Raw genomic sequence first — 17482 nt, 5'->3', positions numbered from 1 at the left:
TGAAGACTGGCCAGGGAGTTTCCTCCATCGATGGCCTCGGCACTTTGCAACCTACTGCTTTTGTGCTGAATCCTGGGGTGACTGAGTCTGTGCATGAGTTCTTTAAGAGTAGAGTCTCAGTTTTCTACAGCCCTGTGGATCTCTTGAATGAGAGTCCCCTTGGTTTTCAATGTTTTGGGAGCTCACCTCTTCAGTGTAGCTTCCAAGCGTTGGGGTGCCTGATGTGGGGCTCGAACCCCCTCAGGGACACACTCCTCCTCTCCTATCCGTTTTCATGCGGCCTTGTTATCTTTCAGTGTGGGGAAGCTGTTCAACTCGTTTCAGGTCTTTTTCAGAGGGAAGTGATCCATATGCAGCCACAGACTTGGGGTGTCCACGGGAGGAAGTAAGTTTGGGTTTTCCTATACCCCCGATTTTCTTTATGCAGGTATTTAATTTATTTATCAAAAAATTTTTTTGTCATGTTTATTTATTTTTGAGAGACAGAGAGATAGAGCATGAGCAGGGGAGGGTCAGACAGAGGAGGAGACACAGAACCCGAAGCAGGCTTCAGGCTCCGAGCTGTCAGCACAGAGCCCAATGCAGGGCTCAAACCCATGAACTGCGAGGCGATGACCTGAGCAAAAGTCTGAGGCTTAACCGACTAAGCCACCAAGGCACCCTGAAATGTTTATTTATTTTTGAGAGAGAGAGAGAGAGAGAGAGAGAGAGAGAGAGAGAGAGAAAGACAGAGTGTGAGCAGAGGAGGGGCAGAGGGAAAGGGAGACACAGAATCCGAAGCAGGCTCCAGGCTTGAGCTGTCAGCACAGAGCCCAATGTGGGGCTTGAACTCACAAACTACAAGGTCATGACCTGAGCTGAAGTCAGATGCTCAACCGAGCCAGGCGCCCCTTTATGCAGTTATTTTAAATGACTATATTATGCTCCATGAGTTATCAAGTTTACTGCTTTATTTCTATGATAAGCATAAAGAACCTTGTATAGGCTTAGAAGTTTGACCTTTATAACCTTACACTTAAAAAAAAATCAGTGACATATTGTAACATGCTCTTTTCTTAATTCATAAGTTGATCATCTAAGAATTTTCCAAATATTTAAGGCAAAAATTGTAGTATTTAGAAAGTGTTGCATAAATTCAGCATGTTAAATTATGTTAAGAAAAAGTATCCAAAAACTTAAAAAAAAATTTTTTTTTAATGTTTATTTAGTTTTGAGAGAGAGCCGGCAAGGGGCAGAGAGAGAGAGAGAGAGAGAGAGAGAGAGAGAGAGAGAGGAGGACACATAATCTGAAGCAGACTCTAGGCTCTGAGCTGTCAGCACAGAGCCCAACACAGGGCTTGAACCCATGAACCATGAGATCATGATGTGAGCTGAAGTTGGAAGCTTAACTGACTGAGTCACCCAGGTGTCCCAATTTTATTATTTTTTAAATGTTTATTTACTTTGAGAGAGAGAGAGAGAGAGAGAGAGAGAGAGCACGAGTGTACACACGTCGGGGGGGGGGGGGGCGGAGGGAGAGCTCACGAGAGAATCCCGAGCAGGCTCTGTACCGTCAGCACGGAGCCCGATGCAGGGCTCGGACTCACGAACTGCGAGATCATGACCGGAGCCGAAATCAAGAGTTGGATGCTTAACAGACTGAGCCACCCAGGTGCCCCCCAAAACTTTTGAAGTAGGTATGCTCAACAATCTTAGCAGTGAAGGCTGTATATGCAGTAAAAGAGACTTGCCTAGTCTCTTGGAGTAGGAAACTATGTTTCACTGCGAGAAGAGACCTGAAGACGATAAAGAAAAAAACCAACGTGCCTTCTATTGTCTTTTTTCAGTTTCATGTTCAGTGTCTTCTTTATCTGCAGGCTTTGTCATTCAGACTTGGCTTTCATCAAACATTACTGTAATGAATCAGAACTTCGGTCTTTGTAAGTATGACAGTGAGATATTACCAGGGGCTCTATTGTGCCCACTGTGTAAAATTAGTTCCGACATCACAAATCTAGGGATGTACGTATGGTGGAGGCAGTACCTCTGAGGTCTGGCTCCCCATGCTTTGCCACTGCCCAAAATAAAAGCAGAAAGTTCATCCAAGTCTGAGGGATTTATGGTTTGTGAACGTGCTGACAGTTTAATTAACATAACGGAATTTTACCTTCATATAGAACAGCCTTTTCATAACTATTAGCCTCTACCTGAGTAATAATCTTAAACATGCCCTCTTCTTGTACCTGAGGTAGACTGAGGTAGGCGGAGTGTAATGGTACCCCGTATGACACTATTTCAGGTGTCACTTGTGCAGACAGATAGGTTTCCTACGTTCAACTAGTGCCAGATTAATTTCCTTCTTTAAATGCCAAGCATCTCAGAAGAATAATTTTTATCTACGGACATCGATTTTGTATTTCCTTTTTTTTTTTTTTTTTAATATTAACCGTGTAATTTATTATTTAAACCAGGTACTTGCAAGAGTGAAGGAGGGCACTACAAATACTGGCAGTTAGTACGAGTAACCACTGGGCTGTCTACATTTGAACAAACTGGGCTGTATATTTGTTCTAGTGACAGGAAGAGTGATAAAGGGTTTATTTTATTTTATTTTATTTTTTTTGTGGCTATATCTTTATTCAACAAGTTATTATTTTTTCCCAGATTTTATTTAAATTCAAGTTGGTTAACATATAATGTAGTATTGGCTGCAGGAGTAGAATTTAGTGATTCATCACGTCCATGTAACACCCAGTGCTCATCCTAACCAGTACCCTCCTTAATGCCCATCCCCCCACCTACCTCTCCTCCAGCAACCCTCCGTTCTCTATTTAAGAGTCTCTTACAGCTTGCCTACCTCTCTGTTTTTATCTTATTTATTTTTCCTTCCCTCCCCTATATTCATCTGTTTAGTTTCTTAAATCCCACATATGGCTGAAATCATACGGTATTTGTCTTTCTCTGACTGACTTATTTAGCTTAGCGTATAATACACTCTAGCTGCATCAACGTCATTTCAAATGGCAACATTTCATTCTTTTTGATGGCTGAGTAATATTCTGATGTATGTGCATGTATCTATATGTGTGTATACATACATTACTCACATGTATACACACATATACATATATACACATGCACACCAAGTTTTCTTTTTCCATTCATCAGTTGATGGACACAGGCTGTTTCCATAATTTGGCTATTGTTGATAGTGCTGCTATAAACAGTAGGGTACATTTGCCCCCTCGAATCAGTATTATCGTATACTTTGTATACATACAATTCCTGTATTGTAGTGCAACTGCTGTGTTGTAGGGTAGTTATTTTTAACTTTTGAGGAATTTCCATACTGTTTTCCAGAGTGGCTGTACCAGTTTGCATTCTCACCAATGGTGTAAGAAGGTTCCCCTTTCTCTGCATCCTCACCAACATTTGTGGTTTCCTGAGTTGTTCATTTTAGCCATTTTGACAGGTGTGAGGTGCTATCTCATTGTGGTTCTGATTTGTATTTTCCTGATGATGAGTGATGTGGAGCATTTTTTCATGTGTCTGCTAGCCATTTGTGTGTCTCCTTTGGAGAAATGTCTATTCATGTCTTCTGCCTATTTCCTTCTTAGCTGGATTATTTATTTTTTGGGTGTTGAGTTTGGTAAGTTCTTTACAGATTGTGGATACTAGCCCTTTATCTGGTATGTCATTTGCAAATATCTTCTCCCATGACACAGGTTGCCTTTGCTTTGTTGATTGTTTCCTTCACTGTGCAGAAGCTTTTTATCTTGAAGAAGTCCTAACAGTTCATTTTTGCTTTTGTTTCCCTTGCTTCCAGCAACATGTTTAGTAAGAAGTTGCTACAGCTGAGGTAAAGAGGTTGCTGCCTGTGTTCTCCTCTAGGATTTTGATGGTTTCCTGTCTCACATTTAGGTCTTTCATCCATTTTGAGTTTATTTTTGTGTATGGTGTAAGAAAGTGGTCCAGGTTCCTTCTGCATGTCGCTGTTCAGTTTTCCCCACACTATTCATTGGAAACTGTCTTTTTTGCATTGGATATTCTTTCCTTTTTTGTCAAAGATTAATTGCATACAGTTGTGGGTCCACTTCTGGGTTTTTTATCCTGTTCCACTGTTCTCTGTCTGTTTTTGTGCAAGTACCGTACTGTCTTGATGATTAGAGCTTGATAATACAGCTTGAGGTCTGGAATTTTGATGCCTCCTGCTTTGCTTTTCTTTTTCGACATTACTTTGGCTATTCGGGGTCTTTTCTGGTTCCACACAAATTTCAGAACTGTTTGTTCTAGTTCTGTGAAAAATGCTGTGTTATTTTGATAGGGATTGCACTAAATGTGTAGATTGCCTTGGGTAGTATAGACAGTTTAACATTTTTTCTTCTGATCCATGAGCATGGGATGTTTTTCCACTTGTTTGTGTCTTCTTCAATTTCTTTCATCAGTGTTTTACGGTTTTCAGGGTACAGACCTTTCACCTCTTTGGTTAGGTTTATTCCTAGACATCTTAATGGTTTTTGGTGCAACTGTAAATGGGATTCATTCCTTGATTTCTCTTTCTGTTGCTTCATTATTGGTGTATTGAAATGCCACAGGTTTCTGTACGTTCATTTTGTATCCTGTGACTTTGCTGAATTCATGTATCAGTTCTAGCAATTTCTTTGGTGGATATTTTGGGTTTTCCACATAAAGTATCATGCCATCTGCAAAGCCTGAAAGTTTGACTTCTTCCTTGCTGATTTGGATGCTTTTTATTCCTTTGTGTGGTCTGATTGCTGAGGCTAAGATTTCCAATACAATGGTGAATAACAGTGGTGAGAGTGGACATCCCTGTCATGTTCCTGATCTCAGGGGAAAGCTCTTAGTTTTTCCCCATTGAGGATGATATTAGCTGTGGGCCTTTCATATATGGCCTTTATGATGTTGAGGTATTTTCCTTCTATCCCTGCTTCCTTGAGGGTTTTTATCAAGAAAAGATGCTGTATTTTGTCAAATGTTTTTTCTGTGTCTATTGAAAACATCACATGGTTCTTATCCTTTCTTTTATTAATATGGCATATCACGTCGATTGATTTGCAGATCTTGAACCCCCAGCCCTGTACCCCAAAAGTAAATCCCACTTGATTGTGGTGAATTATTCTTTTAATATACTGTTGGATTTGATTTTCTAGTATATTGTTGAAGAGTTGTGCATCCATGTTCATCAGGGATATTGGTCTGTAGTCTTTCTTTTTAGTGGGGTCTTGGTCTGGTTTTGGAATTAAGGTAATACTGGCCTCACAGAATGAGTTTGGACGTTTTCCTTCCTTTTCTATTTTTTGGAACAGTTTCAGAAGTATAGGTAGGATTTCTTCTTTAAATATTTGGTAGAATTCCTCTGGGAAGCAATCCAGCACTGGACTCTTGTTTGTTGGGAGATTTTTGATTATTGATTCAATTTCTTTGCTGGCCATTATGAGTCTGTTCAAATTTTCTATTTCTTCTTGTTTCAGTTTTGGTAGTTTGTTTCTAGGGATGTATCCATTTCTTCCAGATTGCCCAATTTGTTGGCATAGAATTGCTCATCATTTATTTTAGCTCTAATCTTTATTATTCTGCTGGTTTTAGGCTTATTTGGTGTTCTTTTTCCAGCTCCTTTAGATGGAATGTTAGGTTGTGAGAGACTTTTCTTGCGTCTTGAGCTATGGCCTACATACTTCCCTCTTATGACTGTCTTTGCTGCATCCCAAAGATTTTGGAATGTTGTGTTTGCATTTTCATTTGCTTCCATGTATTTTTTATTTCTTCTTTAATTTCCTGGTTAACCTATTCATTCTTTTGTAGGATGTTCTCTAACCTCCAAGTATTTGTGGTCTTTCCAAATTTTTTCTTGTGGCTGACTTCAAGTTCCATAGCATTGTGGTCTGAAAATATGCATGGTATGATCCCTATCTTTTTGTATTGGTTAAGGCCTGATTCGTGACCCAGTATGTGATCTAGTCTGGAGAATGTTCCATGTGCAGTTGAAAAAAATATGTATTCTGCTGCTTTAGGACAAAATGCTCTGAAAGTATCTGTTAAGTCCATGGGGTCCAGTGTGTCGTTCAAAGCCATTGTTTCCTTGATGATCTGCTTAGATGATCTGTCCATTGCTATAAGTGGGGTGTTGTAAGTCCCCTACTATTACTATATGATTATCAGTGAGCTTAAGTTTGTTATTAATTGATTCATATATTCGGCTGCTTCCAAGTTTGGGGCATACATATTTACAACTGTTAGATATTCCTGTTGAGTAGATCTCTTTATTAGGATACAATGCCCTTCATCTCTTATTACAGTCTTTGGTTTAAAATCTAGTTTGTCTGGTACGGCGGCGCCGGTCGGAGGAAGAGGCCGCCCTCACTGTTTGTGGTCCTCGCTGCAGGTGGGAGGCGAGCGTACTCTCGAAAGCCTACGGCTCCTGCGACCCCTCTTACCAGCGCAATGGCAGTCCCAGGTTGCAACAAGGACAGTGTCCGGGCAGGCTGTAAAAAATGTGGCTATCCTGGTCATCTGACATTTGAATGCCGCAATTTTCTCCGAGTAAACCCCAAAAGGGACATAGTTTTGGATGTGAGCAGCACAAGTAGTGAAGAGAGTGATGAAGAGAATGAAGAACTGAATAAATTGCAGGCATTACAAGAAAAAAGAGTAAATGAAGAAGAGGAGAAGAAAAAAGCAAAAAGCAAAGAGAAAATCAAGTTGAAAAAAAAAAAGAAAAAGGTCTTATTCATCCAGTTCCACTGAAGAGGACACTTCAAAACAAAAGAAACAAAAATACCAGAAGAAAGAAAAGAAAAAAGAAAAAAAGAATAAGTCAAAAAGGGGGAAACACCACAAAAAGGAAAAAAAGAAGAGAAAAAAGGAAAAGCATTCTTCTACCCCTAATCCTTCTGAGATCTGCAAAAAGTAACTGAATCTTCAGCCTATGCCATTAAATTTTAAAATTTGGTTTTAGAAATTATTTGACCTTCCTTGGAATTTGCTATATAATCATGCTTTGCAATAAACCACAGCCTTTTCCATATAGACACTTTTTTCGTATATGGGACCATTGTCTTCTGGCAATAGATTTTTAATGTGCTGACTATAAAGTATTGAATCAGTCTTATTACTTGATAGCCACACCCCAAATATAGATATTTATACATACAAAACACATCGTTTTTGGTATTCATGATTGTGTCTGACTAGTGTTGTTACTTTATAAGTTGATTGTAAATGGCTTTACTCCAGTCAACACAGGTAATCTACCTAGCAGTTAATGAGTATTGCTCAATCAAGTGTCCACCTTCCAGTGATAAAATGAGGTAGGGGATAATGCTTTGCTCTTGACTCTGAAAAATTTAATAGCTTTATTTCCTATGGTAATGTATAAAGATAGTGAAATTTTTCACTGTCATTTTTAAATCTTGAAACTTTTTTGGATGTCATAGGAAATGAAGCTGCCTCACTGGTCTTAACCAGGACATTTTAAGCGAATGGTGTTGGCAAGAAGATAATGAAAATACTTATAAGGGAGTTTTACTATTACATGAAATGCAGAGTGTCTAGTACCTGCCTCCTCTGTTATTGTAACAATTAAAATTCTCTTCCTCTTTTAAAAAGACAAGCGTAGTGCAGCCTCTCAGAGTCTCGCAGAGATGATGCTGTGTTGGGTAGGATATTTAGGATAGACTCCTGGGTTGTTTTACAAATGTGCCATATTGGCATCTCTTAAAGTGATACCTCAAACACAGAACTTTTTAATTAGGAGGATGACAGCTAAATCATTATTAGAACTGATTTTTATTCTGTATGTAAATTTTATGAAGCTTGTTTCTATGAGTAATGTGGAAATTTTTTATAAATGTGAACATATAAAAAAAAATAAAATCTAGTTTGTCTGATAGAAGTATGGCTATTCCAGCTTTCTTCTGATGCCTATTAGCATGAAAAATGGTTCTCCATCCCCTCACTTTCAATCTGAAGGTGTCTTTGGGTCTAAAATGAATCTATTGGAAGCAGCATATTGATGGGTCTTGTTTCTTAAATCCATTCCGATACCCTACATCTTTTGATTGGAGTATTTAGTCAATTTATATTCAGAGTAATTACTGATAGATATCAAGTTAGTGCCATTGTATTACCTGTAAAGTTGTGTTCCTGTAGATCATCTCTGTTCCTTTCTGGTCTTGGTTGCTTTTGGTCTCTCTTTCCTGCTCAAAGGGTCCCCTTTAATAATTCTTATAGAGCTGGTTTAGTGTTCACAAACTCTTTTAGTTTTTGTTTATCCTGGAAACTCTTTACCTCTCCTTCTACCCTGAATGACAGCCTTGTTAGATTCAGTATTCTTGGCTGCATATTTTTCCCTGTAGCACGCTGTATACATCATTCCACCCCCTTCTGGCCTGCCACGTTTCTATGTGTCTGCTAAACCTAATGTGTCTACCCCTGTAGATTAAGGATCTTTCTGCCTTTCTCTATCTTTGTATTTTGCAAGTTTCACTATGATAGGTCTTGGTATTGACCTGTTTTGTTGATTTTCAGGGGAGTTCTCTGTGCCTCTTGGATTTGAATGCCTCTTCCTTCCCCAGATTAGGGAAGTTCTCAGTTATAATTTGTTCAAATAAACCCTCTCCCCCTTTCTCCCTGCTCTTCTTCTGGGCCTGCTAAGATATGAATATTATTGCACTTCGTGGAACTGCTGAGTTCCCTAAGTATATATTCACGATCTAATACTTTTCTTCCCCTCTTCTTTTCAGCTTCATCATTTTCCATACTTTTATCTTCTATGTCACCCAGTTGTTCCTTTGCTTTTTCCACCTTCATTGTGATTCCATCCTGTTGGTTTTGCAACTCAGTTATAGCATTTTTTATTTGGCCTGACTAGTTTTTAGGTCTTTTATCTCTGCAGCAAGGGTTTCTCTGGTGTCTTCTAGGCTTTTCTCAAGCCTGTTGTTCTGAATTCTTGTTCAGATATATTGCTCATATCTGTTTTGAGCAAATCCCTGGCTGTGGTTTCTTCTTGATCTTTCTTTGTGGGGTGGGGGGGTTCCTCCACCTTGTCATTTTCTCTAGGTTTCTGTCTTTGTGTGTTACGAAAGCTTGTTATGCTTCCTGCTCCCGAGAGTCTTGCTATCTTAAGAAGGGGTCATACACTGTCCAGGGCCTGGTGCTTCAGAAAAGTATTTACGGTGTATGTGGTCTACACTTTGCTACTGTGATTTGGCTGCTCTTTCCCCAGGGTCAGTCCTCTGCAGAGCTCCTCCTTGCTTGCAGTGGGTAGTGTTTGGACTTTTAACTAGGTGTGCTTTGATTTCTTTGTTAAAATAAGCCTGCCAGGTTCTCTCCCTCAAATTATGCAGATTGTTCTCTTAATTCTGATTTAACACTGATTTCCGAGGTGCTCAAAATGATTTGATGTTGATTCAGCTGTGTCTGAAGGAAGCCCAGGGTCCCCCCACTACTGTGCCATCTTAACTCCTCCAATCGATTTTGCATTTCCTATCCATTCCTCTTTAGTCTTCTGCTGTATGGCATTGGTCCCCACCACTATTTTCAAACTGCTTCTGTCATGGCTCCCAAAGACCTACAAAATTTAAGGAGTCCTCTACTCTGTCGCTATCCAACTCGACCACTTTTAAAAAGTCTGATGGTAAACATCACTTCATTGTTGCTCTTTTCTTCCCTAGATTCCATTATCCTGCACTTTCTGGGCTTTTTCTTACTTCTCTTGTACTCTGCTCCTTCTCAATTTCCTTCTCGGCTTCTCAGTTTCAGCCTAACCTCTTAAATGCAGCTGTTTTCCAAAACTCTGATCTTATCCTTCTTCACTCTACATTCTCTCCTTTAGGTCACATACTCTCATGACTTAATGATCACCTGTATCAGGATGCTTCCTAATCCCGGCTACATTCTTATCTCCAGACAGTTGCTTGCTACTCGTATCTACCTCTACAGAGATGTCCCAATAGTTTATAAAGGTCAACATTTCCAAGCTCAGAGTTAAGATCTTTTTCAACCCGGTCCTCCTCTGCATTCTCCTTCAAATGAGGCCGGCTAACATTAAGGAAAGAGCAGGGCTGTAGAACTGGATGGACTGACTTGGAATCAAATCATGGCTGCTATATTGACTGTATATCGATTTTATATTTAAAATGGGGATACTACTACTTACCTTGTAGGTTGCTGCAAAGATGCAACAATGCAACATATATGTTGAACATAACCAATCCTCAATAAGAGCTAGTCTTCTGTCCTCTTAGATCAGTTAGTGCCACCATAATTCCTAGTTAGGCTGGCTGGAAAAAGGAGTGACCACTTATGTCTCCTCTCCCCTCGTCTCTTCAATCCAGCTGGAAACCAGGTTCCTCAGAGCCTATTCCACAGCACGTCTTGACCGTATTTCCCACTTTGCATTCGCAGTTGTAAACTGCACTACTGTAATAGTGTAACAAGCCACCTATCTCCAATCTCTTCTCTTCTAGTTCAGCTTTCACACTGTGGACAGAGATAATTTTTGAAAACTGAAGCACAATTATCTCTGACAGCTGTCCACTGGTTTCTCCCGGTGGTGAAGTACAGTTCACATTGGGGACTCTGCCTCTGAGGTGTCTCTTTACATGTCGGCCTCACAGGGACAGCAGCAATGCTTTTACAGCGGTCTGTATTTTATAAAGTTTCTTTCCCCAAGGGACCGGTAATGACGGTCATTTAATGACTGTTGGTGCTAAATAGAGCAATATGGTTATTTCTGTTTTCCTATGCTGAATGAAATTGAATTTAAAGATAAATTTATGGTGACTATCTAGTATTTCCTTTCCTGCTTGCTTTGTGAGTAATTTTTCATCTGAGGTACTGAGTAGGAGCCATGATACCTAGAAATCCATATTTTATTTTTTAATTAATTTTATTAATTTTATTTTATTTTATTTTATTTTACTTATTTTTCCCCCATTTTGTCCATTTAAACTACCCTCAACTTCTCTGTAGAGTTCCATGCTGCCTTCATAATCCAGTTGCTCTATAATGATAAACTTTATCCATACTGATTCGTGGGTAACAAGCAAATTTGCTAACACTTGCTTACAATGATGTTAGAATGAAACAATTTCTATCTTTTTCAAACCACATGTTTTGAATATGTGAAACATTCCCAATATTCTTTAAGCAGTTACATAGTATAGTTTTCTCCATAACTTTCTGTTACTTTTAACTTCTGCCACTTTAAGAAGTTGAATTCTGGAAGATTACTACCTGTTTTTCTGAACAGTAAGTGAAACTTCACTTATCTGGAAGTATACTTAGGCAATTTCAATCCTCTGGAATCCTCCAGCTTTCTTATGTAAGATGCAAACCCACGCGTAAGAAAAATCCTTTTCAGCATTGGAAACAATTGTTTTAAGGGCATATGATAAAATATATACAAGACTTTCTCAGAATTTATAGTCTTGTATATTCTAAAGCAGTGCTGTCCAATCGAAACATAAAGGAGTTAATAAGTAATTTAAAATTTTTGAGCAGCCACATTCAAAAAAATAAAAGCAACAAGAAAAGACACATGAAAATGAATTAATATCCCATCATACTTCATCATGTATTTAATGTAAAAATTCAGATGTTTTCATTCCTTTCTCTTTTCTTCAAAATCCACTGTGTATTTTACATTTACAGAACAATCAATTCAGATTTACATTTCATTGGAAATACTTGATCTGCGTTCAGATTTCATAAGATTTACAATGTAAAAGGGGTTCCCTATACCCAGGTAGCTTCAAACATATGTAAACATTTCTGAATACCTAAAGGGAATATCAGGTTTTAAATGTAAATTTTACATTAATTAAAATTTAAAAACTTAAGTTTTTTTTGGCCACAAGCCAAATTTCAAGGGCCCAAAAGCTACATATGGCTACTGGCTACTTTACTGGAGAGTACAAGTAATAGAGTCTATATTTTCTACCTAATTTTAACAAGCTTTGTTGCCTGTCTTCCCAGTACACGGGAGATTGGAAGAAAAACTAGATGACTAGAACTGGCATAAAGATCTCACTAATACCAGTGACAGGAAACTAGCGATACCTTTTTTAATTAAAAAAAGTTTTTTTTATTATTTATTTTCGAGAGAGAGAGAGAGAGAGAGAGAGAGAGAGAGACCGAGCACGAGCAGGGGAGGGGCAGAGAGAGAAGGAGACCTCCATGAGTCTTATCTTTTTCCAGTTGTACTGAGATATAATCGACATACCTCACTGTGTACAATGATTTGACTTAGAGAAGTTCTGAAATGATTACTGCAGTAAGGTAACATCCATCATCTCATACACATGCAAAAAAAAAAAAAAAGGCAAAAGAAAAATCTTTTCTCCTTGTTACGGTAGCTCCTAGGATTCACTCTCTCAACCACTTTCCTATGTAAACACTATGCTTGTCGTGATGCACGTTACACCCCCAGCACTTACTCATCTTCTAGCTCCAAGTTTGTACCTTTTGACCACCTTCCTTCAACTCCCAACCTCGCCTCTGGTAACCACAAATCTCATCTCTTTCTAGGAGTTTGATTTTTTGTTGGATTCTACATAGAAGATCATACATTTTGTCTTTCCGTGACACACACCTATTTTTAAGACAGGTCCTCATAAAGAAGCCTCTTACCTCCCATTATTTCAGTTGTTCCTGTTTTGAAACTTTTCTGTGTGTTTTGTAAGGTACACCTAACCACACAACAATCCAAAGGTATCTGTTTTAGTGTGAGGGTGTATTTTCTGTGTGTTTTAGCACACCTTCAAGAACTATATACCAACATACTGGTCTGAAATATTGAGGGTATTGAGGGTAGTTATGCTGAGTCCATTCCTTTCTAGATATTCCAGAATTTCATTCCTATAGTTGTATACTGGGTTCTGTTTCCTCAAATAAAATGTAGCAAAAAAAACCCCAAACAAACAAAAAACCAAAAACTTAACCAATGCAGGTTAATCAAGGCTCCCTACTGCCCCTGCAGAACTCCGGGACAGATATTCCCAGTGAGCTCCTGGCCAGTCTCAAGCTTGCTTGCATATTCCTGCTCTCAGCAGTTGAGCTCAATATCCGCTCTAATTTCTGTGTGTTTCCAAACCAATTATGCTCATTGCACTTGTTACTGTAATTATTTAATTCAATATTACTGTGAAGTAATGTGGTTTTCTGGAAACACCAGAAAGCTGAAGGTAGAAGTTAACTACTTGGGGACACTAGGACATTGGTCTCCTTTTTTTGCCTTAGGTGAGAATGTAGCTTCAAGGACAACTGAATTTGGTGAAAGAAACCAGAAGAGCCTGAAATGGATGCACCAAGCCCAGAAGACAGTTTATGTGAGTTTTCGTTTTGTTTTTGAAAGTGATATAAACTCCAAATATAAAAGCGTAACATTTAGTGCCTTATGTTTGGCAACACCCTGAAATGAGTGGGCCACTGTCACCGGGAGCTGCCAGGCCCCTCAGAAAACGCCATGTCAAGGAAGCCGCGAGGGGAGAGCCTGCATCGATTCGTGTCCTGGCGGCTAGCTGCTTCATTGCGTTCACTGGCCTTGACTACATACACAAAGGGGTGTGCGTGAGGTCACTTGCAACAATGCAAATGCCTGTCTCAATGAAAAAGGAGTCTGAAAAGAGTTGCTGCAATAAAAAAGTGAGAGGAATACTTCAGAGTTGTGTTATAAAGGGACACTACTAAAAAAAAGCTGCTTCTGATTAGCTAGGGTATGTCTGTAAAGAGTGGGGAAAATCGCCAAATCTTGAAGGATTCTACATTGAGTGCTTCATACCTGTCTTTACATTTTTTCTGCCCTTTAAAGAAAACAAAGTGGAAACTGCAGATGATAAATGATGAGACTGTGTAGCAAGAATCCAATCGGTGGCTCCACTCTAAAGAAAAGGCCTTGGTTCCGAAATGGTTACAAAAGAAAGAAATAAAAATGTTAAAAAAAAAAAAAAAAAAAAGGATGTGTATTTACTTAAGTTAATTAAAAAGTCTGTTATGTCAGTATCTTTATCTTTAAAAATGATTCCCCACTTGGACAGACTTTTTAAGGCAGTGGAACAATTACCGATGGCGGCCACACTGGGTAAGATGGACTGTGCTCCACTTTCAAACACTGACAATTTCATCTGTTTACTCACACAGATGTTCATGTGACTTAACTTAGTCTCCCCCATATGCTAACATTCATGCACTCTATATCCTCTTCCAGATTTCCACATATGTCAAATACTCATGAGCCTATTTTTTGTTTTATATTTATTCTCTGATTAGAACTTTTGCCATGTCCTTTGCTTCTAGTCTTTGACACAGTTTCTTACACATAGAACCAAATATCTCAGTAACTACATTTGCAAAGCCTGTGGTATGGAACCTTGTCAAGGGGGTTACTGACGTACACTTTGTATGATAACAAAACACAGACAGCTCGATGGGTTTTGACACGTTTATATGCCCATGTCACTGCAATCCTCACCAAGATCTAAAGTATTTCTAGCACTTCAGGAGGCTCCCTCATGGAAACTGCAGTCAACTGCTCACTCCCTCTCAGCCCCAGGCTGCCAATGATCCGCTTTCTGTTAGTGTAGACACGCTCCTTTTCTAGTTTCGTATCCAAGGAATCACCCGCTCCGTATACTGTCTGTTTCACCTTGATTCATCCATGTTGTTGTATTTATCAGTAACTTTTCCTTCATATCGCTGAGTAGTATTTTATTGTATGAATACAATTTGTTTATCTAGTCACTTGATGAACACTTAGGTTCTGTTTCCAGTTTGGGGCTATTATGAATAAAGCTGTTACGAACATTCATATACAGGTCTTCGGGTGAACATGTTTTCTTCCTTTGACTAAATACATGGGAGTAGAATTGCCAAGTATCGTTAAGAAACTGCCAATTTTGTTTTCTAAAATGTGTGTTTATTTTACATTCCTACATGTAAAAGAGTTCATTTGCTTCAGGTCTTAAAGGCTTTTTTAAAAAAAAGTCATAGTCATTTATGTATGTATGCATTACCAATCATAGTTCCAAGAAGTCAGTGTGTACAAAGCACTGTGTTATCTATTTACTATGTTGTGTTTTTTTCTCCACAAAACACTCTAATAGATTAAAAACATTTAACTCGGGGCGCCTGGGTGGCTCAGTAGGTAAAGCTTCCGACTTCGGCTCAGGTCACGATCTCACGGTTCGTGGGTTCGAGCCCCGCGTCGGGCTCCGTGCTGACGGCTCAGAGCCTGGAGCCCGCTTCTCACTCTGTGTCTCCCCCTCTCTCTGCCCCTCCCATGTTCATGCTCTGTCTCTCTCCTTCTCTCAATAATAAATAAACGGTAAAAAAGTTTAAAAAAATAACAACATTTAACTCTGTCACATACTCAACAGTTTATGCACAGTGAGGTATTTTTTATTTTTTTATTTTTTTTATTTTTTTTTTTTAATTTTTTTTTTTTTTCAACATTTTTTAATTTATTTTTGGGACAGAGAGAGACAGAGCATGAACGGGGGAGGGGCAGAGAGAGAGGGAGACACAGAATCGGAAACAGGCTCCAGGCTCCGAGCCATCAGCCCAGAGCCTGACGCGGGGCTCGAACTCACGGACCGTGAGATCGTGACCTGGCTGAAGTCGGACGCTTAACCGACTGCGCCACCCAGGCGCCCCGGTATTTTTTAATAGTACCATCAACATTCTTGGAATGAAGTAAAATTTACTGGTCACATGTCCTAGAGTTGTCTTGGAAACATATTTTCACTTAAACATATTTCCAGCTTTTCAAATATTAGCCTCAGCAAATTCCTGGAAAACCTGCACCCATTTATACCTATTGTAGCTTTTTCCTTTTTCTATCATTTCTATTATCGTTATATACATTATATACATTATCGTTATCATTATCGGAAAACGAAACCCTAAAAAGCGTAGATGCTTAAGTCCGTTTCTCCCACAGGCATCTTATAGTCTGCTCCTCAACAGGTTCCCTCAAGGCTGCACTACGGAACATTTAACACTTCCCAATGTACACATGATTTCTTGGCATGGCGTATGTACGCAGTGGATACAAGTTCTATTTTTGTGGAAACGTAAACTCACACAGACGCCCAGTGTCTTACGAGGAGCCAAACACAAGCAGAGTCCACTTGCCTGAAACAATTCCTGTTTCTCGACCGTCTCATTACCGTCTGCATCCAGCATTTTAAAAGCGACATGGAACCCAGTATGGGGTTCTGTAAGTAAGCGAGAAGTGAACAGTTAGTTATTTATTTTTTTTTATTTTATTTTTTTTTTATTTTTGGGACAGAGAGAGACAGAGCATGAACGGGGGAGGGGCAGAGAGAGAGGGAGACACAGAATCGGAAACAGGCCCCAGGCTCCGAGCCATCAGCCCAGAGCCCGACGCGGGGCTCGAACTCACGGAGCGCGAGATCGTGACCTGGCTGAAGTCGGACGCTTAACCGACTGCGCCACCCAGGCGCCCCCTTTTTTTTAAAAAAAAATTTTTTTTTTCAACGTTTTTTATTTATTTTTGGGACAGAGAGAGACAGAGCATGAACGGGGGAGGGGCAGAGAGAGAGGGAGACACAGAATCGGAAACAGGCTCCAGGCTCTGAGCCATCAGCCCAGAGCCCGACACGGGGCTCAAACTCACGGACCGCAAGATCGTGACCTGGCTGAAGTTGGACGCTTAACCCACTGCGCCACCCAGGCGCCCCGTGAATAGTTATTTAAATGTTGGTGAAATGCAAATTATATTTGCTGATCCGTAGGTCTTCGAATTCGAAAAAAAAAAAGCTTCCAGAAACTATTCTGCAAGTGCCTCAACAGAGAAAAAACGATCTCTTCTTACAACAATTTTCAGAGGCTGATCCATTTCCGAAGGCGTGTTGTTCTGCCGCTAAATGCTCTGCTTCTCAAGGCAAAATCCATTTGAGAACTTAATTTATTTCTTTAACCCTACCAGGGGTTTCCTCTATTCTCATGATAGCTTGGCTATTTTCGTACAGATGATTACTCTTGATTTCCTTTCCTCGGAGTAGGGTTTTTGTTTTTTAGGTTTACTTATTTGTTTTGAGAGCGAGAGAGTGAGAGCGAGTGAGCAGGGGAGGGGCAGAGACAGAGTGACAGAAAGAATCCCAAGCAGGCTCCATGCTCCGTGTGGAGCCCGACACTAGGCTCGATCTCATGACTGCCAGACGCCGACCGGAGCCCATATCAAGAGTCAGACGCTTAACCAACCGGCGCCCCTCTCAGAGCAGGGTTTTTAAAAAGCTTTTTATTTGGAGGGGCGCCTGGGTGGCTCAGCTGGCTAAGTCTCTGACTTCAGCTCAAGTGATGATCTCACTGTTGGTGGGTTCGAGCCCCCCCTCGGGCTCTGTGCTGACAGCTCAGGGCCTGGAACCGGCTTCGGATTCTGTGTCTGCCTCTCTCTCTGCCCCTCCCCTGCTTGCTCTCTCTCTCTCAAAAATAAATAAATACGAAAAAAACCAAACTTTAT

At 39.8% G+C, this 17482-nt stretch overlaps 2 protein-coding genes across 2 annotated transcripts in view; one reads left to right on the top strand and one right to left on the bottom strand.

The window, feature by feature from the left end:
- The window catches only part of MICU2 (mitochondrial calcium uptake 2), a 147570-nt gene that overhangs the window by 50094 nt on the left and 79994 nt on the right, over positions 1-17482 (bottom strand). The window contains exon 6 of the mRNA XM_058722464.1: positions 16132-16214. Coding sequence (XP_058578447.1) covers positions 16132-16214 — 83 coding nt within the window. The remainder of the gene's footprint in view (positions 1-16131; positions 16215-17482) is intronic.
- LOC131507422 (protein SREK1IP1-like) lies at positions 6330-6921 on the top strand. The gene is given in 2 exon segments (XM_058722219.1): positions 6330-6702; positions 6704-6921. Coding segments are annotated over 2 exon segments (468 nt in total). The 5' UTR covers positions 6330-6441; the 3' UTR covers positions 6911-6921.

The sequence above is a fragment of the Neofelis nebulosa genome, chromosome 1 (genome assembly GCF_028018385.1).
Source record: "Neofelis nebulosa isolate mNeoNeb1 chromosome 1, mNeoNeb1.pri, whole genome shotgun sequence".
Classification (NCBI taxonomy): Eukaryota; Metazoa; Chordata; class Mammalia; order Carnivora; family Felidae; genus Neofelis; species Neofelis nebulosa.
Note: the sequence above shows the minus strand (reverse complement) of the source record. Positions and strands in the feature narration are given on the sequence as shown.